Here is a 27,558-nt window from a genome sequence, read left to right as displayed (position 1 = left end):
GAAGTTCAAGTATTCTTTATTCAAAGTTGAAAAATGTACCACACTGCATTATTGCAAAAATTCGCTGGTACAAAACACTTTGCAGCTGGTGAGAAGGCAATAAAAAGTTGATTTTTTTAAACTCATTACTATAAATTATTCTTACAGTACTTTGCAGATTCAGAATTTCAAACTGCATTTTCCTTTTCTAAATCGCCCACAGTACTCGAGGTTCCTGAAGCTAAGGCCGCTGTTCCAAGAGGAGGGGGGAGGAGGTAGCACGTGTCAAGGGATCTCCATTTCTCTTTCGATGCCCACATACTTCAGGGCGTCGGCCTGGCTGTATCTGAAACAGCGGGAGGAACAGGTGAGCGCCCTGCAGTGCGGGGTGAGACCCAGCCTGCTCGGCAAGGCACACGCGAGCCCGTTACTGCTGCCTGCACAAAGGAGCCGAGCTGGACAGAACTGGCAATAACGCCCTTTCCCCAGCCAGCCCCCTGCCCCTGAAACCAACTGCCCAGGAAGGCAGGCCCGCAGAGGGCGCCGGTGTTGAGGCCAGACACAGGGAGTGCAGAGAACCTTAGTGAGCGGGCCAGAGCCGGCCACGGGCCCCCTGAAGCCAGGATAGCACAGAGGCAAGAAGAGATAGATGCCTGCGATTCTTCCCACCGGGTGAGCCCTACGGGTCCCCCAAAGAAAGGTGCTCCACCCAGCTGCTCCTCCTGGGAAGATCTGGGTTGGAAACAGCTCCACACAGGCCCCAGTTTAAGACAATTCTACACAGAATACCAAGCTTCTCGATGGGATGTATAGTCAGCCACAGGATTTGTTCAACTAAACATTCCTCTGACTATAAATATTCTATAACTTGTCAATTTTCCCCAGAACTTGACGGTATAAACTGCCAGCCGGATGCCCAGCGGCATAACCACCCCCCGGGAGCCTGTGCTCAGCACCCTGATGGCAGGCACTGATCCTGAAGGTAAAAATGGAGCTTTCTGCGTTTTTTCCAACTTCCAAAAAGCATGACTGGAAACGCCATTACCCCAGCAGTACACCCTAGCTCCCAGCACCACCCACAGTAAATCACCAGCCCCAGATGGAAGCCCAGCCCAGAGCCTGAAGCCAGCCTCTGGCCAGAGCTCAGCGTCCAGGCAGAAAAGCCCTCAGACTAGAAACCAACCTGTAATCGAAAAACAGCTCTTCACCAGTCTGGATGGCTCGCTTAGCAAAAATCCCTATCCTGTGATCGCCGTTGACCATCATCACTGCAAAGAGAGGCGTGGGGTCAAGGCATCGGTGAGGACGACCTGGGGTGGGAGTCTGGTAAGGAGCCCGGAACCACTCCCAACGCCCTGCGGGGACTCCCCCCCCCCCCCCCCCCCCCGCCGCCTTGGAGCACTTACCTTTTGCATAGCAGTTGGGATTTACTGAGTGATTTGCAAAACGAATCTTGTTACCCTTGCGGGTTGCATCCACCACAAAATCTAAAGAGAAAAAAATAAGCATAACCCAGCAAACAATTAGTTTTAAATCAATAAACACAAGGTTATTGTGATTCTGTAAAAATATAAGTGGTTACTGTTCTTTAGAGTTTGCCTTCAAAAGCAAGTAAATCATTCAACCTGGTTCACTGCTAAGAAATGACCTCTGGAAGAAAATGCTGCCCCTAGGTTAAAATAAAATTCTTCCCAACATCATAATAAGTGTCTTCAAATTAGTTTTTTTTCATGTTACTGGTTATGGAACACGCAGACCACTTGTTCCCACTGGTTTCAGTGGCGAGACCCCCGGAGTAGCACGGGTGTGGAGTGGGGACCTGACTGACCCGACCCCTCCCCCCAGGATCAGGGTCTGCACGCGCATGTCCCTGTCAGTCCTCGGGACCCCCAGGGAAGCTGAGGAGGTGCTTCACAGGGCGGGGCTCCAGGCCCTCCCAGGAGAGAGGCGCCGACTGGTAGCCGTGGCAGGAGGGACGCAGGAGGAGAGGCAAGGACGGCTCAGAGTCCGGGGCCACCGCGGCCCCTCCCTGCACACCACAGGACCCCCCACGCCACGCATTACACTCCTCCAACCTGGGGGAAAGTCTCTCAGTCGTATCCGACTCTGCGACCCCATGGAATGTAGGCACCCCCAAGGCTCCTCTGTCCAGGGAATTTTCCAGACAAGAGCACTGGAATGGGTACCATTTCCTTCATCAGGGGATCTTCCCAACCCAGGGATCGAACCCAGGTCTCCTGCATTGCAAGTGGATTCTTTACCATCTGAGCCACCAGTGAAGCTCAAGAATACTGGAGTGGGTAGCCTTTCCCTTCTCCCAGGGATCTTCCCAACCCAGGTCTCCCGCACTCCAGGTGGATTATTTACCATCTGAGCCACCAGGGACGCCCTCCAGCAAACAGCCTGTTCCTAAGCCCAGCCCCCTTCAAACAGCTGACACCGGGGACCCCTCGTGTCATCTCTGCTGCTTCCACCCCTGGAGGGACCTGAGGCGCAACCTGGGACCCAGAGGGGCACTGGGCCCGCAGCGTACCGTTGTTCAAGTTGAACAGAAAGCTGCACATGTACTTGTCGTACACTTTCCCTCTTCTGTCTGCTTCATCTTGAGAAATAATCTGAAAAGACAGACACGGGGTGAGGGGATTCACGATCAGGTGAGCCTGGCAGACACCCAGCTCGTCTGCAACGTTTGGGACGTTGATGACACTCAGCAGAGGGTCACTGGCCAATTTCTCTTTGTCAGAGAACAGTGGTGTTTTAAGGACTCTGACTTAAAAATACTTCCACAGCTTTAAAGTAACTGCTTGGAGAACGTGAGTAACCTTAGTCTTTTTTACTTGGTACAAAATGCAGCCAGCCCCAGGGTTTGCCCTAACTTAACAACCTAGAAACGATGCTTTAGTTTATCAGTTAGGCTACGGATTAAATAGAGACTCGTCATCGTAAAGTTCTTGTTCTCCCCCTCGTTCCCAGGTGATAAAAAGCTGAATGTGACAAGGACTGAAGCGGTGTAGCTTCCAAGCAAACCAAACCCACGAGTCTCAGCTGAAAAGGTATTTATATTCATCTCTAATCAAACCCAGTGCACCTGCCCAATGAAACTCAGTCCAAACCATATTACAGGTGACACCACGTGAGCACAGTGGCCATCCCACTGTCTGCGACTGACTGGGGGGCCCGGCCTTACCTCTCCACAGTATTCCGAGATGAATTCATTTTTCTGTACAGGGTCTTTGATGAAGATCCCCCAGCCTGCGACATCAGACGGTGCCAACAGTAAATGCTAGAGAATAAACACAATCGTCAAAGAAGAAAACGGCTGCACAGATTAGACCACAGGATGAACCGGGGTGACTCAGCCACAGAGGGGTGTGGGGGTCAGCATCCCCCGTGTGACCAGAGGGGCCGACAAGCTGCAGAAGCCACGTTTTGTTTTTTTGTAAACCCAGTACAGAGCCTAAGTGTCTGCCTCACAGGAAAACGGTGTCGCCTGAGCTGGTGGCCCTGAGCTGGTCCGCATGTGCGTCCCCAGCTGCCCTTCAGCCTTGAATCCCCGACTCCACCGGCAGCTTCACAGGCCGCCTGCCCCCCCTCCACCTCCCCTGGGCCAGTCGCCGCCCCGCCTGGTGGGTCACCAGCCTTTTTTCCCCTCAAAGCGCTGTCCCTCCTTCCAGGGCACTATTCCACAGCCCTTCCTCACGACTGCACAGAACCCCAGGGGCCAGCACTCCTGTGCTCAGCAAGGTGATCACCGCTGTCAGTTTTACAGATAGACCGTGTTTGGGACCTACGCCCGAAGCCCTGCCTTTTCACCAGGCTGACTATCATGCTTTCATTCCACATTGCCTATGTCTTTAAAGGAGACTCCCTGATCCCCAGGTTCCTGAGCTGTGCTTTGACCTGGCCTACGCTCCCATCAGGGCAATTAACCAAGTGCCTCCTTGACCAGCAAGATACTGTTAAGCAAATGAAACCTAATTGGTAAAAGAAATATCTACAGAGTTTTCTGTTTGAGGAGATAAAAGATGTCCAGAAAGATGACAAAGGAGGGTTCTGTTGTACAAGAGAGGAGGTTTAGGACTGGCGGAGAAATGAGTTTTCAGGGCTGAATGGGGGTCCATGGGCAATGCTGTCCTCACTGTGACGTGAGGACCTGGAGTAAAGCCGTCTGAATGCCTGCTAACATCACAGACAAAAAAAGTAAAGCCAGTGCCATACATGATTTCCGGCAGAGGTGCCAGAATTTCTGACAACAGTGCCATCTCAGTTACACTGCACACTCAGTCAGGGCCCTAGGAGCTGACTACACCGCACGCAGCTGGGGTCCGGGGCTAAAATGCCTGCTCGGAGCCTGGCTCCTTTCCTTCTGAGTCTCAGAACTCTGGGCTTAATGATTATTCCTAATTCACGGAGTCAGGACGACTAAGGAGTTAACACACAAAAGTGCTCAGGTCAGTTCGGTCCCTCAGTCATGTCTTTGCAACACCATGGACTGCAGCACGCCAGGCCATCACCAGCAAACTCCTGTCCATCGAGTCGGGGATACCAACCAACCATCTCCTCCTCTGTCGTCCCCTTCTCCTGCCCTTAACCTTTCCCACCATCAGGGTCATTTCCAATGACAGGTCTTTTTTACGGTCATCGCCTCCCCTAAAAAACTAAGCTAGCTAACCTAGAACGTGCTGGGAGTTTCGTACGCTCAGCAACAAACCCCCTGGTTGGGACAGTTAGTCCCTCCCTGCAGCGCCCGCTCCTACCTTCTTGGAGCCCCGCTGGATGCTGCAGTTCTTGCAGGACACGTTCTTGCTGTCCCAGTGGTCAGCCGCGCCGCAGGTGAGGCAGAGGTCGGGGTCGCACTCGCGGACGGCCAGGTAGCACGGGCACTGCTTGGTGTTGCACTGGGCTTTGCAGCGGCAGCCGGGAAAGCGGTTCTGACCTTCAGAGAGACGCCTCTGTCAGGTGAGAACTGCCCGACGCTGAGCCCGACGACCTCACCGAGCCCTCGCGGCCCCTTTACTCTCCCACCGTCGTCACACAGGCAAGGGAAGAGAGGAACGTCAGGGCCGTCCACACCGACACCGACCGCCGCCTTCCTGCTTCGCCACTGGCGCGAGAGGCGGTCTGTGTACTTACAGTGCAGCGATCGCACACGCGGGGAGGCGGGCTCTGGACCGCGGGGCACCCAGGGCTCTCAGTCAGGGCTCTAGGGGCCTCCCTGCCGTCCAGGCTTCAGTGCACAACTGCCGACCTCACCCAGATGCCACTACAGGCCTTCCCTCTCAAGAGCAGACCCACTAACTCGTGAGAATCTCTAGTGTCCGGAAAGTACTGGGGAGCCATTTCTAGATTTGCCTTCCATTCTGTGCCAACTTTACTATGATTCAAAAGTTAAATGATCAAAGACAATACAAAGTTCCTTTAATCCATGCTGGCCTCACCTGCCCGCCTACGTGCCTCAGCCAGGCAGACTGGCTGGGCTCCACACAGGCTTGTGGCGTGCGTGAGTTTCCCAAAGGAAACACCACAGGGGTTGCCATGATGCCCTCGTGTTGACTGAAGTTAGTTTTAAATTCCTGACCAACAGTCAATTTACTTCTCACGCAATGACATCAAGACAACAAGTACTTACACTCTGAACTACACTGACAAAACTTTTCACAAAAATTTTGCGCTATCACACAGGGGCACGAGCTGTCGCAAGGCTGCCGCGGGTGGTCACAGGGTTGATAGTTGTAAACGTGGTTGGAGGAGCCGTCTGCACAGACAAGAGCACGCGTCAGTCCCGGAGCCGGAGGCGGCCACACGCCCGGTAGGCACACGCACCCCGCCCCCACCCACCAAGAGCCAGGGAGCCCCCAGGCACTGTCACACCTCAGTCCGGCTCCCAAAGTTCTCCTCTAGCCAACAGGTGGCCTCCGTCTAAACTGGCTTAATGCACAAAGTCAGGTCTATCTGAACATCCCAAACTCTAATCCAGTTAGTATTCTAAGACACGTGAGGAGGAGACAGCGAGTTAGTAAGGAGGCTGAATGGAAAGATGCTAACCCTTCTTCAGCTGGATCTTTCTGCAGTGTGCGGCCCACAACCTGCAAAACACAAACGACACCACCCTCGTGACCTGGGCGCACGTGGAGCAGCCAGCCCACCATGGGCCGCGGCGCATTCTCCATGGAGGGTACTGACACAGCACACTAATTTCTGGAATCTTTAATCATTTCAATTGAGCTATCTGGGCAGAAATAAATAATCCAAACAAAATGCAAAAGTATCGACTAAAGCTAAGTTATTAAATTACTTATGAAAGAAATGTAATACGAACATGCAGACCACTTCTGAGGTAGAATCTAAGTGTTCCCTTACCCAACACCCAGCTATGCTTCTCTCTAAAAACCCTGGAGGTTACAACAGTGCGTCCGGGCACTTTCCATGTCTGTGCAGGCAGTGGCCTGCTGCCCTCACCGCCCCGCCACCCACTCCGCCAGGGTGATGGCGGGGTGGCCGTGAAGAGTATCAGAGTCAACGCCACACACCCAGCAAACCCGGGCTCTGGCGTGGAAACTGGCTCTGGAGCTCACAGGCTCCCAAGACACACCACAAATGCTCGTGCCTTTACTGCAGAGGCTACTAAATAGTTCTCCGAAATGAAAACGTAACCTTGACTATGACTCAACACACCAAACCTACAGACCAGCCGCTGGGTCTCAGGAAAACGGCAGCAACGGCCTGAGGAAGCCAGCCAGGCCACCCCGGCCTCCCCCCGGGGCGCTCACCGGTGTTTCCTCTTCTTCTTCCGGGGAGGAGTGTCCACGTCCTCAGCGGGGGCCGGTGCGATGACACTGGATTCTTTGACTCGAAACTCGTACACCTGGCAGGGAAGCACAGCCACATGCCATGAGGACCGTCTGTGTGAGCAACCGGTCTCCCGCTCGTTCCCACACACACTCCACTCTGTCCCGTGGCGCTGCTGCGGTTACTCTCTGTTCAAGTCACGAGTCAAAGTCGCTCAGTCGTGTCCAACTGTTTGTGACCCCATGAACTATACAGCCCATGGGATTCTCCAGGCCAGAATACTGGAGTGGGTAGCCCTTCCCTTCTCCAGGGGATCTTCCCGACCCAGGGATGGAACCCAGGTCTCCCACATTGCAGGCGGATTCTTTACCATCTGAGCTAAAAGGGAAGCCCCAAGAGTCACAAAGCTACATCTAAATTCTGGGTTTTTGAAACCCACTGCCACCTGCCTGCAGCATCTCTTTCAGTTCCCTCTCAGCAGAAAAGAAAAAAATTCTTTTCAGATGAACAGGAACTTGATAGCCAGGAATGTTCCTAGGTCTGGACAGTGCCCACATGCTTGTCCGTTTGAAGGTCTCTGCTGGTGGCTTTCTCGGCCACGCTCACCTGTCGACATGTTTTGGTCCCGATGAGCCTGGCGATGGCACAGAAGTTGTCGTAGTAGGTGCCAATGAGGACCCTGAACATGGAGGCCTCGGCGCCGCTCCACTCCACATTCTCAGGGGGCTCCGTGTTGGGCTTCATCTTTATTGGCGTTTGACACCGAGAATTCGCTTCTACAAAACCAAAGTTAATAGGCATTGCTCAAGAAGTGGCAAGTGGAGAAAGGGAGGGAGGGAGGCACGGAATGGCAGTTAGAGAAGCGCATTAGGATGCAGAGCTCGGGTGTGCTTCAGAAAACAGGCAGTGAGTGATATGTGAGAATGCACCAAGGCTAGAAACTATCAGGAAGCTCTTCCCCATGGAGACACGACAGCAGGCTCCCCTGCACACAGTCTTCTAAAATGAGAGCAAATGGGGTTCCGTGGCTGCTGTTCATGGTAGGATGCAAAGGGCTGAAAGGACAACCGGGAACGTACTCGTCAGGAGCTGGGCTGCCTTCTCTTAACCAACGCCACCCACCCGCAGACCATCAAGAACGGTCATCTGAATGATCAGATTTCTTTATGCGCTGCCTGAGAAAACTGGCAAAAGGAAAACCACCCAGAGTGTGAGAATACACTGGATCCTCAACCTTCAAATAACCCGCACGGACACCACCACAGGTGAGCACTGGGTGCAGGGCAAAGACAGCAGCGGGGAGCCCCCAGCCCTGCTCCTGGGGGTCTCACCACGCTGGAAACTAACGGCTCAGCAGAGCACACGGCCCCCGGCCCCCAGCCCCCCGCACAGCGCGGACCAAAGCAGCCCAGAGCCCCGCGAGCAGCAGGGGCCCGGCCGCAGCCTCACCCGAGGAGCTCGAGGTCTCGTCCTTCTTCTCCTCCTCATCCTTGTCGTTGCTCTCCCCGCCAGTCTCGGCCCCCGCCTCCCGGTCACTGTCCGTGTCCTTCGACTCCAGCACATTGATGGTGGGGGTGCTGGGCCTGCTGCTGTTGTTGGGAAGCCGGCCTCTCCGGCGGCCCCCCGGGCGCTTCGGGGGGGTCTTGATCCGCTCGGCGGTGAGGGCAGCAGCGAACTCCTTCGCTCCCTCCTACAACAGCAAGAGCAGAGACATCAAAGTCAAGTTCTACAGCTCGTTCTGGCAGAGGAGGAAGGAAAGGATTGGGTAAGCATGTTAGTCAGACTTATCAGTATCTGCTTTTCACAGGCAGTCACATCTAACGACAATCATCTTCCTATCTGCTTTCCATGGTTTGAAGATTTGAGAAAGATAAATATGGCTTCTACAAACTCAGGCAAGACAGTTCTGTATTAACTGAGATTAGGAGTTAAAATACAGAATATATTTTAGGAAACACAGTCTATTTAAAAGTGAACTTTAAGAGGAGCCATACACCCAGTGTGCATCTAAAGTCAGCCTTTCCTGTCTCGGGACTTCGTAAGCTAACACTCGTTCATCTATGGTAGCACTGGAAGTATACAAGAAGAATACAAGACATACACGTGCTCCATCTGTCCCTTTTCTGCCCCTTTTATCCTGTGAGGGATGCACAGCCCCAGGAAGACATGAAAGGCCCTTGAGGGACAGGCGGTGAGGGTCACAGTCTGCGCTGCCAGGCGCAATAACCCCGTCTCGGAAAGTATACAACAACGGTAAGAGCACGGATTATAGAGACCACAGACACACTTTAGGTGAGCCAAATAAAATGCTGCCTTGTAAAGAATATTATACAACAGTGCTCAAGAATTCCATTTTTAGTGGCAATAGAAGGGAGAAGTTTGAGAGCAGCCAACAGTTTTATACTTCATTCTACAAAAACCAAATTGCTTAAAAATAGGATACCTTCTGTAGGTGCCATTCAATGAATCTTCTGTCCAAAATCCAACAGGCAATATATACCCACTTAGTTCCTAGGTAGGAGTGGCTTGGTTCAAAGAGGGGAAATGGTAAAAATAAGATAGTACCCATAAAAAGCAACTTTTCTACCTCATATTTTCCTAAACCCTTACCTTCTCTCCATCATTACAAAAAAAAAAAAACACACCACACACACCCCTCATCTGTGGGAGCTACATATAATGCGCTAAACTACAGCAGGTCTGCACAGAAGGGCGATGGCTCTGAGCAAGGCTCGGACACTTCTGTGCTGCTGGGGTTTGGGCGGGCTCTCTGCGCTTCCCAAGCTCTAAGGTTGGCGGAAGGCACGAGAGTCTCGGATCCTAAAGACCTGCATCCACTGCTGAAGAGACTAACGCTGGTAGAGAATAGCGCAAGGTAACAAAGGACTAGGATGTGCAGTAGGTACGAGCTCCCAAGAAACGCGGCTGAGAAACCTCTGCCTATCGTGTGGCCAGTAACAGTACGGGAACAGCAGCTTACCGCTGACTTCACAGACCTCACGAAAATTCAAAATTCAGACTTCTCCACTCCCTCCAGAACCCCCCGCACGTGCTTACCAAGTGCTGGTAACAGTGGGGGCCACAAGGCTTGTTGTCAAGGGCCGTCTCTGTGTTCTTCCGCTTGTAAGTGTTGGGTGTTGCATGAAAAGCTGCAAAATAAACAGAAAACATCCAAACATAAAGTAAACTAGTTACTTTCTCATTCCTCCTGTTCCAAAGGAAAAAGTCAGGACCCATCATCACACTTCTGCTAACATGTGGCTCACCTTCTGGAACTTCCTTCAGGCTCACTGCATACTCACCATGTATTTCCCTCAGCTCTCTCCCAGAACACCTGAGCTCTAATTATAAACATTTACTTGAGTCTGTAATGTCTCCATAGAAACAACTGATGTATCCTCTACACAGAAATCAGTTTCCTCTTTTCACCAGAAGAATCCTGACATCTACAACTTATTGATTTCTAAAGAAGTCAGCCCCTAGCTTGTCAAATGGGGGAACAGACTGGGACACCGCTTGTTAAAAACCTGGGTTCAAAGACAGTGAGGACAGCCTCGGAATTCTACAAGTCAGTTTCTACGAATCACACACAATTCAAGAACCCAGGGGGAGCCTGTAGTCAGGACTTCTGCAGGGAAAAATAGTAGTCAGATAAAACGGCTTTGGCAAGATATAGTGTTTGCAACTTAAGATGCCCAAATAACATACCAGAGAGACTCGCACTCCAGCACACTGGTGCCCTAACCAAGGATGGAAGCACAGCAGCTGGACGTGACAGCCTGGGGTGCTGGCTTCCAGAGCACACAGGCAAACACCAGAAACGCCCCACCCAGAATCACACACGATGAGAAGTTATATGGATGAAAACAAGCGACGGATTCATGAAATAAATCACTCCAAAACATATATGTAAAAAGCCATACTTCTAGCCATAGAACTTAAACGGGAAATGACAGACTGATGACGAGAGAAGAGAAAGAAAGGATGAACAAAGTTATGCTTTTAAAATGGAAATTCAAGGCTCCGGTCCCAGGTCCCAGAACAAGACTCTGACACCATATGACTGATTTCACCCTGGACTGGCGCGGGTGAGGGCCCCTAAAATGTCAACACAAAGGCTGAGCACATGGAAGGTAAAGGCCACGTAAGGGGAAGGAGTTACTTCAGGCCAGACACAAGGTCATCATGAGCCAAAGGCACATGCGGGCTTTGAGCCTGGATGCCTCCTCCAGTACATGGTAGGTTTAGAGACTGATATTTTGCCACAGTTCACGGAAGAAGACATGTGTGTCTGTACACCCTCATGTACACACACTCTGGTCTCGAGAGAGAAGGTGTCACTAAGTCAGGACTAAGTGACAGTAGATGGAGTCGCAAAAGAGCTGGACACGACTTAGCAACTAGACAACAAAAAGTTACAGCAACAATCATTTTACTTGAGCTACGGGAAGAAAATCTGAAAGGAAATTAAAGAACAAAAGGAGAGTTATCGGACAGTTAGATAGAACCCTTCCTTTAAAATGTGAGTTTTACCTTAGGTAATATAAATTTAATGCGATTCCAATAAACATACCTAGACTCTTTTTAATTTAGACAAACTGATTCTAAAATCTACATAGAAAAACTAAAATGGCCAGGAGACCTCGAGAATGGCCAGGAGCCCCCAGACAGACAGCCTCAAGGAACAGGACCCTGTGATCAGAAGCAGAGCCCAGCCCCTGTGCTGACCAGGACCAAGCGCAGCTCCGGGCAGCCCCAGAGGGGCCTGCGGACAACGGTGGGGAAACAGCAGCCCTGGAGATGCAAGGGTGAGCTGGAGCTAAAGTCCTGACAGAGCAAACGCCAAATGGATCAAAGGGAGAAATGTTTAAAAAAAAAAAAAAATGTCTAAAACGTACTAAGGAAAAAGGTGAGACACCCTTTAAAATCTTGGAGTAGGGAAAGCCAAATGATAGATTTAACTATTTCTAAATGTTTTGTTTTTTAACTTTGCTACAGGATTTTTACCAAACAAATGGGAAAAAAAAAACACTGCAACTCATCACAAAGAAACTAATTCCCTGACTATATGAAGAGCTTCAGGATATCAAAAAGACCACCAAAGCCAAAAGGATAAAAATAGCTCAGAGAAAATAAAACACAAATCTCTTAATCATGTAGAGAAATGCAAATTACATTGTGCTAGAAACCATTTTACTGATTCAGTCAATAAGATCAAAGTCTGTTGTCTAACACACTCTAGTGGCTGGACTCTGGGGAAACTAGCAGTGCCTCTCGGCTGATGGAGCTTTAACCTGGCAGATGCCCCCCATACGGCAGGCTGTGGGGCAGTGCCTGTGCACAGTGGCCCAGGTTAACCCGCGCTCGTGGGGGAGAACGCACGGGCCCACCACGCAGGGCAATTCACTGTGTGCCGTTCCCATAGTGCTGACCTTCGGGGACAGGGTCTGACACGGGAGAGGACGGTGCAGCTGTCCAGACAGGAATAAATCTGCAAACCTGAGTCCAGAGGGGGAAAGCCTGAGCACGACGGCACCATGTGAACAGGGTTGCTGGAAAAAGAATGTGTGTGTACAATATTTGCCGGAAGAAACTACAGAAAGACACAGAATAACTAGAAGCGGAAGGAGTTCCCTTACAAGAGAGTGAGGGCGGGGGCAGGAGCTGGGGAGACTTTCCTGGACAGCTTTGAATGCTATTCTGAAATGCACGTGTGTGAAGGATGACTTAAAAAAAAAATAGCTAAAAACACAAGCCAGGTGCTATTATTTGAAGTATTTTTGCACATAGTAAGTAATAAATTAAATCCTCAAGACTGTGTTATTTCCATCATACAAAGAACAAAAAGCACAAAATGCTATATTTAACAGGTATGTTTAGTCATTTATTTAATGACTTCTTTTACCCAAGAAAAACATATAGCGTGTGATTTTTAGTCAGAGTCAGTGTAGAGCGGCAAACGCCTGCAGAACTGTTAGGGCTGCACTGGGAAGAGCGAGGGCGAGCAGGAGGCACAGCGGCCCGCAGCACAGCCGCCAGGCCAGGGAGGCCAGCCCAGCAAGCACAGCCTCCGTCTCATCCTCTCCCCAGCCTGAAGGACGGCATGATGAGCAGGCTCAAGGTTCATCCAAATCACTCAAAACTGGAAGAGCACAAGAAAATAACTCCCATGATGTTTAAAAGGAGTATCCTCCTACCTTGGCTCATTTGTACAACAAAAAGAGTTATCAAATGCTATAGCTGTCAACAAGTTGGAGGGAACGTTCCACTGATTCCAAGAAGGGCTCCTACCAATTTTCTTGCTATAGTGATATCTGAATGCAATTTATGGTATTTTTAAGCAAGAACTGGACAATATTTTATAAGATGATCATATATAAGTAAAGGGGAATTAAATGCAATTCAAGACAACTTCCCTTGTGGCTCAGCTGGTAAAGAATCTGCCTACAACGCAGAAGACAGGTTCGATCCCTGGGTTGAGAAGATCCCCTGGAGAAGGGAAAGGCTATCCACTCTAGTATTCTGGCCTGGAGAATTCCATGGACTGTATAGTCCATGGGGTCGCAAAGAGTTGGACATGCCTGAGCGACTTTCACTTCACTTCATTTCAATTACTTCATGGGTTGTGTTCTGAAAACAAGGCTGCCAAGCCCAAAAAAAGGTATCTCATAACTCTACAATGGCCAGGGTAACAAATAGCTGGCTTCTGCAACTATTAAAACTGTCAAATCATCCATGTAAACTACACTGGGAGTGCGGATAACAACAGCAAGGACGTGGAAGATACAATAACTCTGAAAGTCTACTTCAAGGCTTTTTAACTTAAGGTAACTAAACCACTCATAGTTCACACACACGACTATTTCCAGACCGAGATACACACCACATAACAAATTATGTGCTATAGAAAACATAAGCAGATAGAGCAAAAATTCAAAACAAGGCAAGATCCAGTTGCTTGGGCAGGCTAATTAACACAAGAGGTACCACTGGACAGAGGGGAGAAGCTACAAAAGGCGGACCCAGGAACTCTAAAAGGACAAAGCAACATGAGCCTACCTAGCACGTGGACAAAGGTGTTACGCCACAGATAGCCAGCTGCACAAAAGTCTAATACAGAAGAAGCTAACCTGTATTAAGCAAACCCTTCTTATTCAGAACCAGGAGGTATGAAATGTATTTTCACAACGCATGCCTCCAAAGTCGCTAGTACTCTTTAAATTGTACTTAAACCTGGAAAATTTACTAAGAAACCTCATTCTCCAACAGAATCAGAAAAAATATAGTAGTATCATATATATAAATTTCATTAAGAACATTATATGCTTTACCTGTATTCAAATGCAAGTGTTTTTAAAATCAACTTAGAGGACCCTCTCCCCAACTCCAAACACCAGACTTAACACTGAACAGACAAGAATAGATACATAAACACCTTTTTAGCAGCCTGTGGGATCTTAGTACCCTTGGCAGTGAAAGCGCAGAGTCCAACTACTGAGCCAAAAGGGAATTCCCTTTAGCCAATTTCTTATTTGACAAAACCTGTTCATCAGCGTGGAGAATGCTGCTCCGGGCTATCAGCTGGTGCATAGTGAGTTTTATCACAAAACCACCATGAGGTAAACATTTATGGAAAAATTACTGGCCTGTATTCTGAGTGAGGGGAGACAGTAGTCCCAACTTAACATGTGCAAAAAGACTTCAGAGCAACCTCAAGCAACAAATTAAAAAATACCAATACTTTGATTCTAACATATTTTTCAGTCATAACTGTAAGATTAAATGACAGGTCCTAGCGGTAATAAATGACAACACTTTCCAAGTTGACGTAACACATAATTCCACAACGAAGATAGAAAATGAAAACGTACAGTAACTGCACTTACGATGTAGGAAGCAGTCGTATTTAAAACACCGCCTACAGAAAAGCGTATGAAACGAGTGCAAGCTCTGCTCCCTCTGGACAGACTTGGCGTTTGGCCCGTCTATGTTGGGGGTGCACTCAGGAGGAAGCGCACCCGGGAGCTGCTGCTCTGTGAGTTCTTTGTACCTGACATCAACCGAAAGAAAGCCACGTGAGGGTGAAACCAGAACCACATTCTTGAACATAAAAGTTTCTACAAGCTTTCTATGTATTATTTTTGATATTTTATCTTGCCTAAAACACAGAAAAGGGTCTAGCCTATAGCAATCTTTATTTAGATGAAGAGCCAATTAAACATTACACATGGTATATCAAGAAACATTCACAGATATCATTTATTTGTCATGAATAATGTTGATTATATTCATTAGAACGAAACAGCCATGACAGTAACATTTTGATGGGTGTCCAGAGAAATTTCCTCTTACACACACTCCTATAGATTGTGTGTGTGCGCATGTGTGCGCACTTACGCACACTTCTTCCATCTATGATAAATGCAGCCCAGGGTACCAGATACACACACGTATTAGTTCAAGTATCTTGCAGACACAAAGCAGCGGGTTCATCAGCTATATTAGCTCCGTTTCTAATAAACCAGAATGGTGAGTGACATACCACACACAGCAAGACCATCTCAAAAGATCAAATCTTACTTTTCCTTTAGCTCTTCTGCTGTGCCCTTATCTGGAAACATTGAGGAAATAGCTTCAAAAATTTTATCAGAAGGAAATTTCCGAGGTGGACGGCTTTCTTTATCTAAACAGGGAAATGCGAAAGGAAAAAAGAATGAAAGTGAACAAGCTCACCAATGTTTCATTTTGTCTACACTTAACAATGCTGATTTCTCAAGAAATTATCAACTCTGTGTCTCTCTCACTTCTAACCTATTTTACAAGTATCTGGAATGCTGGTGGGTCAGAAAAAACTCAAAATTAAATATGCAAAGTTTCAAGTGCACCGGGAGGCAGAAAAACCCAGGCTCTGATCCCAGCTCAGCCACTGACTGCTGCTGTGACCTTATTCCGTCACCGACCCACCTGCACGTGTCATCTGTAAACGAGGGCCCACATGATCGCTAAGGCACCGATTATGAGAACGGTACGCTTCTTTGAAACTACAATTTTCCCCAAAATTCTTCTATGCTGACTTCATGTCAAGTCTCTTCCAACCCCGGCTCTAAGTTGGGACCCTCTAATTTCTCTGGTAATCCGTAATTAGTATACAAGTTAGAGCATGTGACCTGGGGTCAATCAGAGCTGGTTTCCAACACAGAATTTTCTGGGTTCTCTTTCTTCCCAATGCTGTGATCTTAAGTTACTTCACCTCACTGAATCCATCTCAACTATGAAGTGGATCTGAGGATAAATCCACCTTATTCCACATGCAATATTAGGAGGATTAAATGTCTATACACATATAAAGTGATATAAATTAACAAGCACATAACCTGCACATAGTCAAAGACTGATGTTACATATTACAATAATTAAGATAATTGTCCAGGGAAACCTAAAAACTGTATATTCTTTTGCTAGCCAAGGGAAATGAAAGACTCACAAGTGCAGGATGAAATGTTACAAACAGTATTCTAATTTTGATTATACTACCCCTGATGTGATATTTAACAGAAAAAAAAAGAAGAAAAGTTTACCTGTATTCTAATTTTTTGAAAAAAAGCTGATATGGCTACACACAAACCTAACAAGACAGATGTACCTTCTCGACTCTCCTCTAGATCTTTCTGTTTTTCTTCTCTTTCATCAGGATCATCTCCGTCATCATCATCATCATCATCATTGTACTGACCAAGAGCATTCACCAGCTCCACAAAAATTTCATCATTTATAAACCCACATTCTGAAATTCATCAAATCAAATATCAGAAATACACAGAAGTATACCATGCTTTTTTCTAATTTGTAAGAAACAACTGGAGCCTATCAATCGGCACTACAACACCATAATTATTATAAAATTGGGGAGAAAGGTCATTTCCAGGACTGGCCTCAGGCAAAGCTGGAAGTAGAATTTACCCTCAAGACCTGTCATTTTCACAAGTTTCCAGTGCCAGCGACCACGGCCTAATTCTCCAGAAACTAAACACGGCCTTCGCCTCTCTCTGAACATCGTATCCACCAGACTGCGCTGTCCACTCGTGAGGGGACAAGAGGCTATTACATGCCACCCTCCTGCCAGGCCCTTTAACAGGTCTCCTGATAATGCACGAAGCTGTGGTTCTAATGTCAGGACTTCAGGTCCTGTGGTGGCCTAGCAGAGAACGTCATTTTGATCACAAGGCCTTTTGGAGCCCATGTTACATAAGCAGGGCCCTAATTCTAACCCATTTCATTGCTAAAGAACCTTAAAATCTATATACATTCAAACAATTCTATTTAATTTGCATGTGACTGACACAGTTTTTTGATAACCAACTATGAATAATTTCCAAGTGGCATATACAATCCTTCAATTTAAAAATAGATAGGGAAAACACTTAAAATTTTAGCCCAGGCCAATCCAGCAGTTTTAGTTTTTAAAAAATCTTTTTCATACTGACATTTGAAAAAACAAATCAAAATATCAATTCTCTGGCCCTTTTTCCAAGAGAATAAACACATGGCTCACCTCTATCCCCGTGTACTTTTCCATCATAATTTTTTATTAGTTCTTCAATGAAAGTCCCATCCTGGTCTAAAACTTCATCCCCCATGTACGGAATGTTATGTAAAACAGTTTCATCTTCCACCTAAAAGTGAAATAAATAAATACATTTTAAAAATAGACACATCCTAAGTACCAACATTTTTTAAAAAGGAAATGTAAGATAACTGAAATAATACTGAAATATAGTATTATTAATACTATAATACTGAAATACAGTATTTTTTCCTAAGCAGATGTCCATACCCAGTTCTCCAGATCTAAAATAGGAGCAAACTCTAAAAGCTACAAAGAAATAAATGATGCTTCTCATCAATATCTGAGAAAACTGTTTATAGGGAAAAAACTTAAGAAAAAATACTCTATTACAGAATCAATCACTACAATTTATCATCACTTCATGTCCCTCTGAAACAGGAACACGCCACAAGTTATGGTGTGGCCCATCAACCATCTGAAGACATGTTCCTGCTTCAGGCGTTTAAAAGCATCTCAGGGTCGACAAAACACAGCTTATCAAAGCCAACCATAAATAACAATGCCTCAAAAGGAAAAAAACTAAGTGAGGACTTCCAAACTTCACTTGATCAACTTATCATAGTCAACGTAATAAATTCTAGGCATGTAAAATATGGATGGTTCATTACAGGTTATGCCAAAGGATTTACTCTCATTCATAAAATAGGAACATTCTACAATAACAAAATGTTTCAATACTATGAACAAGACTTATCAAACCTGACAGTGCTAATAAAGATGGCAGATGAGTTTATATCACAGTTTGGAAGATGCCAGGAAAGAAAGGGGGTGCTGGCTGAGCAGGAAAGAGCCAGTCAAAGAAAGTTCAGAGAGGACACAGGACTTCAAGAAAACAAGGGACAGGAAGCTGATGTTCTTGGGGGAAGAGAACTTTCAATAAAAAATGTTGAAGAGTAAATATAGATAAAGACACAACGTTTCTCAAGTCCATATCTAAATAAGGAGACTTATTTAAAAAAAGGATAGGTCTCAGTCTGAAGAGGCCTTTGAACAAGGTATTGATTAAAAACAGAGTTTTAGAAAGAAATTGTGATAACAGAACAGACTGGTGAAGATTGAAGAGAGGAAATGGCAACAATTTAAGTGTGAGGTGCCTCAGGCTGGCCCATGACTGACACAGAGGAATAGGCTGGGAAAAGGCCAGGACACACAGGAGCTGTCAGGTAGGAGCAGACAGGAAACAGGAAAACACAGGGAGTTTTTCAAATAATTCCTACATAACAAATTCAGGACAGGTGCAGAGTTCACAAAGATCACAGTACCTTAGACAAACAAAGAAAACGCAAACTGGGAGGAAAAGTGCACATGGCATATAAAATGAAAATGTAGGTGTTGATGTACTGTTCTATTCAGAGTCAACCTATACAACTCCTGAGCCTTGCTGCCAGCACACCTCACCTGCACTAAACCCCATTTAAAACTGGGAAAGTTCATTATTTTGGACACAAGCCAAAATTAAATGACAGTTGGCTATTTTTTGTCTTCCCAATTATATCCATATAACCTTTGCACTGCAGGACATACCCTAGCCATAAAAAAGAAGAGTCTGCCTAATCTGGCTTTCATCACTAGCAAAAGCCAAGGCTGATTCATAAATAACACTGACAACTTTGGAGGAGGAGATGAATTACGATGGGAGGGCTGACAGATACACATGATTATCCATAAAACAACATGGACCTATACGCAATATCTTGTAATAATCTATAAGGGAAAAGAATCCTCAAAGGCATCACTTTGCTGTACATCTGAAACTAACACAACCGTATAAACTGACCATACCTCAGTGTTTTCAAATGGTTAAAAAATTTACTGCCAAGTTTAAAACACTATATTCTTTCAGAATTTCAGTCTATGAAAATATGAGCCCTCTCAGAAGTTCTTGAAATATGATCCTCAAACCAAATGTTTTTGAATAAAGCCTTAAATACACAAATCTACACAATGGCAAACGAGAATCTCAAGTTTACCTTTAAGCCTCCACTGAGAAAAGTTACTGAGGATGTTAGAAACACCTATTTATTGAAAAATCTAGCAGGCAGTTCTCTAAAGTAGGCTCACCAAGGACTTCCATCAACATTTCAATAGCCCTATAATTTTATATATTAAGTAAGTAATAAAACTATGTATTTTTAATTTAACAACACAAGTCAAGAATGCACACTTTAACTTCTCTTTTGTTCCCTCCTCTCCTTCATCCTACTTCCATAAAGAATTAAATACTAGCATTTCATAACAAAAGCTATTGTGGAAAAATAACTAACCTTATACTGAGACTATTTCATAGCATACATTATCATTTAATAACATGCTGCCTAAAACTGTTTTAAATAGTAAGCTCTCACTTAACAAAATCTCAAAGTCAGACTGAGATTGCAGGATACTAACATCTTTAAGAGCAAGAATTAGAAGCTTCATCTTTTAAATATATTTTAAATCCCAGGTACGGTTTTTGCTTAGTACTTTACTTTTGGAGAATATTTTAACTTAAAAGGAGTAAATAAAAGCCAAAAAAAAAAAAAATTAAAAAGGACTAAAAGCAACATCAACACTGAAAAGGCTTAAAAATATATAAAGTAATTGGTTTAAAAAATTACTCCAGTGTTCCCATTTCGATAGTTATTTTTACTTATACTATCTTGAAAGATTTCTACGAACAAAACTAGTGGATGTGATAGAATTCTACCGGAGCTATTTGAAATCCTAAAAGATGATGCTGTTAAAGTGCTATACTCAAAATGCCAGCAAATTTGGAAAACTCAGCAGTGGCCACAGGACTGGAAAAGGTTGGTTTTCATTCCAATCCCAAAGAAAGGTAATGCCAAAGAATGTTCACAAGGCTGTACAATTGCACTCATTTCATATGCTAGCAAAAACATGCTCAGAATCCTTCAAGCTAGGCTTCAAACCTAGACAGCATATTAAAAAGCAGAGACATTACTCTGCCAACAAAGACAAACTCTGCCGTCTAATCAAAGCTATGGTTTTTCCAGTAGTCATGAATGGATGTGAGACCTGGACTATAAAGAAAGCTGAGCACTGAAAAGAATTGATGCTTTTGAACTATGGTGTTGGAGAAGACCTTTAGAGTCCCTTGGAGTGCAAGGAGATCAAATTGGTCAATCCTGAAGGAAATCAGTCCTAATACTCATCGGCTGAAGCTGAAACTCCAATACTTTGGTCACCTGATGCAAAGAACTGACTCACTGGAAAAGACCCTAATGCTGGGCAAGATTGAAGGCAGGAAGAGAAGGGGACGACAGAGGATGAGATGGTTGGATGGCATCACCACCTCGAAGGACATGAGTTTGAGCAAGCTCCGGAAGTTGGTGATGGACAGGGAAGCCTGACGTGCTGCAGTGCATGGGGTTGCAAAGAGTCAGACACAATTTAGTGACTGAACAACAACAAAATCTTGACTTACCTTGACATGAAAATTATGCTTTGGTTAAAAGAAGTAATCACAAAATAAGAAGACACATTATTTACATACCATGAAATTCTGCTGCAGAGGAGACCAAGAATACATTATGGGTACTGAAGCAACCGCATTCAGAGTCTTTAATGGGATGACTTGTGTTGGGAAATCCAAGTCACTGGTCACTGAACACTAGAACAGAAAAAATAAAACTGACTCATAAGAATAAAAGGACAACCTGAGCCTCAGTCATCATATTATAAAGAGATGCTGCCTACTTACATCATTTTGAAAAGTAAATTTCTTTACCTGAGACAGTAAGTTGGTAAAAACCAAAAAGCATTCTCTCCTCTTTTACTTAGTGACCAAAAGAGCTTCAGATTTTGAAAATTTTCAAAACCTTCCAACACCTCCCATATTTACCAGTACCACTAAGAATCAAATATTATATTTGTGTTGGCCTCAGATTAACTGCTCTTTGCTTTCACCATAAATTTCCTATCTCACTGCTTAATTTTGTTTACATCTCAACTACGTGCAACAATAACATAGTCTTACTAAATAAGAATTCAGAAACTTGTTGGATTCACCTTTATCTTTACCTTCCCTTTTTAAAAAGCCAAGTGTCTGCTGATATTATCAGATGATACACAAATATTGAAGGTAGCAGATGTGAGTTTCAATCACAACAAAATGGATTCAAATCAATTCTGCAGAAGTGTAATCCCTAAATTATTAATAATAATAGCTAATGTCATTAAGCACTTTCTATGTGCTAGGCACTATTTTAAACACTTACATGTCTCATATTCAGTCCTCATCACAGCGCTGTAAGATGGGGACTATCCTTAGTGCCCATTTTACAGGGGAGAAAACTGAGAGAAAGGATACATAACTGGCCCAAAGTCATACATGAGTCAGGGCTAGAATTTAAGCCCAGAAAGTCTGACTCTGGAGCCCCTCTTCTTACCCAATACACACACTGTCAGGATACCACATCTCTAATACCAGTTAAGTACATATATTCCCCTGAAATATTATACCGTATTTCATCCAATTTATGATGACATGAATTTTAAAGCACACCATTACCTTCTGCATCATTAAGAAAATAATGTTGCCAATTAAACTATAACACAATATTTTATCATAGTGACTCTAAGATGCATGCCAGTTTCAGATGTTAAAATGTTTAAAAGTTTGCATCTTTGACTTGATGAAATACGGTAGAGATCTGTGTCCAAAGACCACAGCACTTCACCCTGTCTAGGAATCCAGCTTCTCTTAAGGAGCTCCGATACCCAATGGTCAGGTCTCCGGAGCCATCTCAAAAATGCCCTTGACAAATAATCCATGAAAACAGAGCAAAAAGAAGTAGAATTGAAGTAGTAAAATGAAACCAAAAAAGTCTTATCTATACAACACACATGATTATTATATGATTCATTTTCATCTAAGAAGATTTTAAAATAGCAGGGCTAGATTTGGTGAAATCAGAGTGGAAGTCTATGGCCTCCAGGCCCACCTGGCCCTCAGCATGTCCTTGGGCCAGGGGAACAATCTTCCGATAGTCACAGTCACCCGGCACAAAAACAGTTCCTTCCTCAGTGGAAGGGAAGGTTTAAAGATAGAGTAGTTAGGAAAAACTGTGACAGTGGTTAACCCATTAATTTGCTTTCCAAAAGGGCAAAGATCAAAGGTAACACTAGAGAGCTCATGGCTCGAGTAAGTAAGACAGTGAACAGTTGACTAAGCTCCAGAACCCGCAATCTTTCCCCGGTTCCTCCCTTGGCCTCTGAAGCAATTCCTTATGCATCCGTCCAATAATAAGCGCAGTTAACATTTATTGAGCACGTACTATGTTGCAGGCACTGTGCTAAGTGCTTCATATGCTTTATCGTAACCACTCCTCATCTTAGCCTTTAGCATCGCGACTGCACGATGAGGAGGAGACTGAGGTTCAGAGAAGTTAAATAACTTGCCTGGTCAGCAAGACAGTCAACTGCCAAGCCAGGATGGAAGCCTCAGTCTGGCTGCTACACCCAGGAGCCTCATCCGTGCGCTCCAGCCCTTCCCGGACGCTCGTGCACGAGGTGCTATATGGCGAGCATCTTCTCCCCCACATCTTCCTCTTCCCCTCTTCCTACCACGTCTTCATTCCTTCTTCTTAAGTTACTTAACCAGCTAACAGTGGGGCAAGGAGTGGCTGTAACTACAGAATAAAGTGATATACACTGTCCAGAGGTTTTAAGTTCAAAACAATTTCATTCCTTGCAAAACAAATTGGGAGTTTTTGAGTTTTGTTTTATACATGGTGGAGGCAAATTAATTCAGTGACTTTAATTCTGAAGACTGGTCCCCTTTAAAGCCTGGGGGACAAGGGGGAGCGGCTGCCTCTCCAACTCTGACAAACCCAAGGTCACACTCAGAGGAGGAGAGAGAGCTGCGTGTCCTACTCAACCACCAGATGGGGTGGGGGGGGAGCTCCGCCCCGCCGGTCTGCTCCAGTGTCCTGAAGATGCTGAATCCACTGAACAAGGGCACGTCTCCATGAACAGAAAGAACTTAGAGAAGCACAGAAAATAAGATGGCAAAGGCTGCAGCACTGGGTACCCACCCCACACCTGCCACACCCCTCACCTAGACCTCAATTCTCAGTCCTAAGTGTTACCAAGGGGCTGGAAATAAGCTCTGAGGGCAGAGCGTGGTGCTACATCTGTCTCGCAACAATACTCAGCACAGTGTCTCAAAAGAGAGTAGGCACTCAAAAAATGTTCCCGGAATGAACCGACTGCATTTGCTGACTTTTCCCCAATGTAGACTTCGACTTCCATTTATTTTAAAGCTACAAGAAAACCTAAGTAACAAATTGAAGGTCTATACCCACCTCGTTATCTAAGCATTATCTCTACAAACTCTATCCCATTCTTTAACTATTAGCTAAAAACCATATCCCTTTCGTTTATGAAATAATATTCAAATGCAAAAGCATTTGCTGGTAAAACAAGTTTGGGAATTCTTATTCATTGACTTACAGGAAAATTACTGAAAAATTCCAGTTACTTACCAGTAACTTTTTTTCTTTGAAAATGTATCATCCTTGACAGTTTACGTTACCAAGTCTCATGTCACTCAGAAGACTGAATAGGACTTTGACCTCCTGGGTCTCCACAGCCTTTTACCTGATCAAAGCCTTGGGCTCAGGATCTCACTAGGAGACCTATACATCAACCAATGAAATTCTCTAATTCTAGGTCCAACTTGAGGATCACACAAGGAAGCTGTTGCAGGTAATCCATCAATGATGGTAAAGAAAGAAAGAAAACGACTACATGAGTTATCAAGGATGCTACATTTTCAGAGAAACACAGCTTACTGGTAAGTGACTAGGTTCCTCTGAGGATGGATAGACTTACATCAACCAGCTGGTACAATAGGCGACTGTGTGGCTGGACCACTGGGAGCTGGAGAGGGAAGTCAAGCCAAAAATAGTAGTTGTAGGAGTACACAACCAAACTGAGACTCTTGGCAGAAGGCTGGTTCCAAGTAAAAACTGTGTTATGGAAAATCGTAGAGGGAAGAGCAGGTGAGTGGCCTGCAGGGAAGGGAAAGAAATTAACACACCCTACTACGTGCCGAGCACTGTGCTAGAGACTTTACCAAAGTTAACTTCTTTAAAATTCACCACTACCCTAGGAGACAGGTATGACTCCCCCTCTTACAGTGGGACATCCCGAAGGGCATGGCCACAGCCATCCGGACTCTCAACAGTCTTTACATTAGGAGGGTTAAGTCCAGCTTCCGTATAGTAAGGGGGAAAAAATACACCCAGTTAGCCAAGTTAAAAATATTCTTGGATCCTGGTTGGTCCACTCAATTCAAGCCAGAGACACAATGAACTGTTGATATTGTCTAATATCCTTTAGCTTTTCCGAGTAAAAACAATAAGGACTGTCTCACATCTAAAGTGTAGGAAAGAAAGTATTGGCTGCCACCCAACTCCAGGGAAAAGCTGAGGGTGATTTCTGAAAGTACTCATATTCCTCACGATTTCAGCAGAGACAAGATGATACACCAAGTTTTAAATTAGCTAGCCCTCTGGTGAAAATGATAGTGTACATAACTTAATTTCAGACTGCTTTCATGTGAAGGAAATACTGAAGAGAAAACTGGAATGAGGTTAAGTATCAAGTTTAGGTCAAGAAAAGCTCACAGTAGAAGTGAGCTCCTAACAGGAGTTAGAAGGATTAGGAGAAGGGTGGTTAGAGGAGGGAAGGGTGGTCAGAAATCAAACATCCTGATGAGGTCTTGAACCAAAGACTTTTACAGTTAATAAAAGCAGCTAATCAAGGCCTTGGGAGCTAAGGAGTACAAGAGTGGTTCAGACTGCAGATATTTCCTGTTCTAGTGCTGAGTATGTGTGCTGCAGAGCCGCCGGGACTAGAGGAGAAGCTCCGCCTAGGCTCCTGCTCTGAGCTTACTTGAGAACAGACAGATGTCATCATCCTACAAGCATCCTCTGGGCGGGACATGGGGGCATATATAGCATTTCACAGAAAACAGGTAACATGTGAAGGGCAATGTCAGGGTATTGGGACCTTAAAGCTCCTCCCTGCATCTAAGCTCCTGAGTGAGGAGATCACAGATCTATAAATCTAGTTAGTATAGTAACTTAAGAACCCAACTCTGGTCTGAATCTGAAGGGTGCTGTAAGAGTAAATTGTCCCCTCTTAATCTGCAGTTCCACTAAAATCCTACAGATCAGAAGCAGAATTAATATAGTCACAGGACAAAAGTTGGTAGGACCACAAAAACACCCAACAGCGGGTAAGGCAGGTAACCAGAGTCCTGCTTGTCCGTGAGCGGCAAACTCAAGTACCTAGTTCAGTAAGGGTCCCATGAGAGGTGAGTAAGATCACTTCTATCATTGGAAAAAAAAGAGAAAGAAAAGAAAAACTAATAAGCAGAACAAAGAATAAAGCCGTGGTTTCCATAAGCTGGGGCAGCACAGCTGCTGTGAAGCCTGGCTCCCATGAGTGGACGTGGGGCTGAAGGCCACAGGGCAGCCGGGGCTGAAGTGGAGACAGGACAGTCCTGGGACCTCGGTCTCAAGAGAAGCGCGAGCTCTGTGCGCAGGTGCTGAGCCTGCTTCATGACCACCAGACAAGCCAATTCTACTCATCTTTGCAAAACAGAGGCATGCCACTCCCAAGTTGCTCACAGATTCATCATTTAGTGAATGGTGCTAAAACAACAGAAAAAAATAGAAAACAAAATCTCCCCACTCACTCTTTACAGGACAGGAAATTCCTAATAGGGTAAATGATGTTAAAACATAAAAATGAAAACAGAACTAGAAGGAAAGATGGGTAATTTATAATCTTGAAGTGGAGAAAGGCTTTGTCAGCCTTAAAGAAACACAAAAATCAAAGGAAGAAACTCTTAACTACATATATATTTAAAACTCCTGTACAACCAAAATATATCAGAAATAACATCAAAATGGGGAGGAAAAAAATCTGCAGTACAGATAATTAAAATCTAGTATTTATAATATATAAAAAGTCCTTAAAAATCATAAGAAAAAGTTCAACCCAATTTTAAAAGATCCAAGCCCATAACAGCCAACTCATAAAAGAAATACAAACAAACAACAGATACTTAGTTTTGCTGAAAAAAGGAAGGCAAGCAAATTGCAATAGTGTTTTACCTATCACACTGACAAAAATTAACATTTTATGTTGGGAGAACAGAGAAATAGACACTACTATTATCAGTTGGTAAAGAGTGTAAACAAAAAACTTTGGGGGGTCAATTTGTTAACATCTATTAAAATGTTATAGACACATATCCTCTTGACCTAGTAATACTGTTTCTAGAAACTTTTCCTACAAACTTACTCAAAAGATGTGTATGAAGAATACTCACAGAAATGCTAACTGCAAAAGGAAAAAATAAAAACCTAAGTGTTCATCAGTTATGAACAGGGCAATCAATTGTGGCAAAGCCACAGGACCTAGCACTTGCACTGGTGAAGAACTGTAAAGTGATGGCCCCAAGTGGCAGACATGTTTTATCTGGGAATAATTGTTTTTTAAATAAAATACATCATCATTATTACTAACATGTTACAGAAAAAGAAATCTGAAAGAATCAAAATCACAAGGGTTGAATTACAGGGTCCTTTCTTTGTATCCTGTTTCATATATTTCTGTGTTACTTGAATTTTTACAGTTAATATTTTATAATGACCTTCTAATTAAGAAAAAGATTTTTACAAAATTTTATTAACCTACAGATATTCACATGGGGCTTCCCTGTGGCTCAGATGGTAGAGAATCTGCTTGCAATGCAAGAGACCCAGGTTCGATCCCTGGGTCAGCAAGATACCCTGGAGAAAGGAAGGACAACCCATTCCGGTAGTCTTGCCTGGAGAATTCCATGGACAGAAATCTGGTAGGCTACAGTCCATGGGGTCACAAAGAGTTGGACACAACTGAGCAACTAACACAACACACAGATATTCACATTAGCTGCTATTAAAGTACCTCATTAGTTGCCAAGTTAGCTCATGAAATCTACTCATCCCTCCCAAAAAGGTACTCAAATTATATACTTTTACGAAATCTAGTAAGAGAAAATAAAACAGAATCCTAAGCAGTGGATTTCAGTCAATCCATAATATCAAGCTAAACTGTGACAGAAGTTCCAGGCCTAAAAAGTGTTACTTCTTCAGAGCAATAAA

General features: G+C 44.8%; 1 protein-coding gene across 2 annotated transcripts in view; it reads right to left on the bottom strand.

Annotated features, from left to right (window-relative positions):
- EZH2 (enhancer of zeste 2 polycomb repressive complex 2 subunit) overlaps window positions 1-27,558 on the bottom strand; it is a 57,019-nt gene continuing 29,461 nt past the window's right edge. The window contains exons 4-20 of one of the 2 annotated variants that reach the window (XM_018046821.1): window positions 20,889-21,005; window positions 17,321-17,441; window positions 16,412-16,552; window positions 15,349-15,451; window positions 14,655-14,818; window positions 9,826-9,917; window positions 8,218-8,458; window positions 7,375-7,544; window positions 6,750-6,844; window positions 6,025-6,065; window positions 5,609-5,734; window positions 4,737-4,915; window positions 3,167-3,262; window positions 2,513-2,594; window positions 1,386-1,466; window positions 1,163-1,247; window positions 1-325 (exon numbers count right to left, since the gene is read on the bottom strand). In XM_018046821.1, the coding sequence (XP_017902310.1) occupies window positions 265-325; window positions 1,163-1,247; window positions 1,386-1,466; window positions 2,513-2,594; window positions 3,167-3,262; window positions 4,737-4,915; window positions 5,609-5,734; window positions 6,025-6,065; window positions 6,750-6,844; window positions 7,375-7,544; window positions 8,218-8,458; window positions 9,826-9,917; window positions 14,655-14,818; window positions 15,349-15,451; window positions 16,412-16,552; window positions 17,321-17,441; window positions 20,889-21,005 (1,995 nt within the window). In that variant the 3' untranslated portion in view covers window positions 1-264. The remainder of the gene's footprint in view (window positions 326-1,162; window positions 1,248-1,385; window positions 1,467-2,512; window positions 2,595-3,166; window positions 3,263-4,736; window positions 4,916-5,608; window positions 5,735-6,024; window positions 6,066-6,749; window positions 6,845-7,374; window positions 7,545-8,217; window positions 8,459-9,825; window positions 9,918-14,654; window positions 14,819-15,348; window positions 15,452-16,411; window positions 16,553-17,320; window positions 17,442-20,888; window positions 21,006-27,558) is intronic. The other variant, XM_018046822.1, reaches the window with a different exon arrangement.

Source organism: Capra hircus, chromosome 4, assembly GCF_001704415.2.
Source record: "Capra hircus breed San Clemente chromosome 4, ASM170441v1, whole genome shotgun sequence".
Classification (NCBI taxonomy): Eukaryota; Metazoa; Chordata; class Mammalia; order Artiodactyla; family Bovidae; genus Capra; species Capra hircus.
The sequence above is the reverse complement of the archived record's forward strand: the minus strand, read 5'-3'. Positions and strand labels throughout refer to the sequence as shown.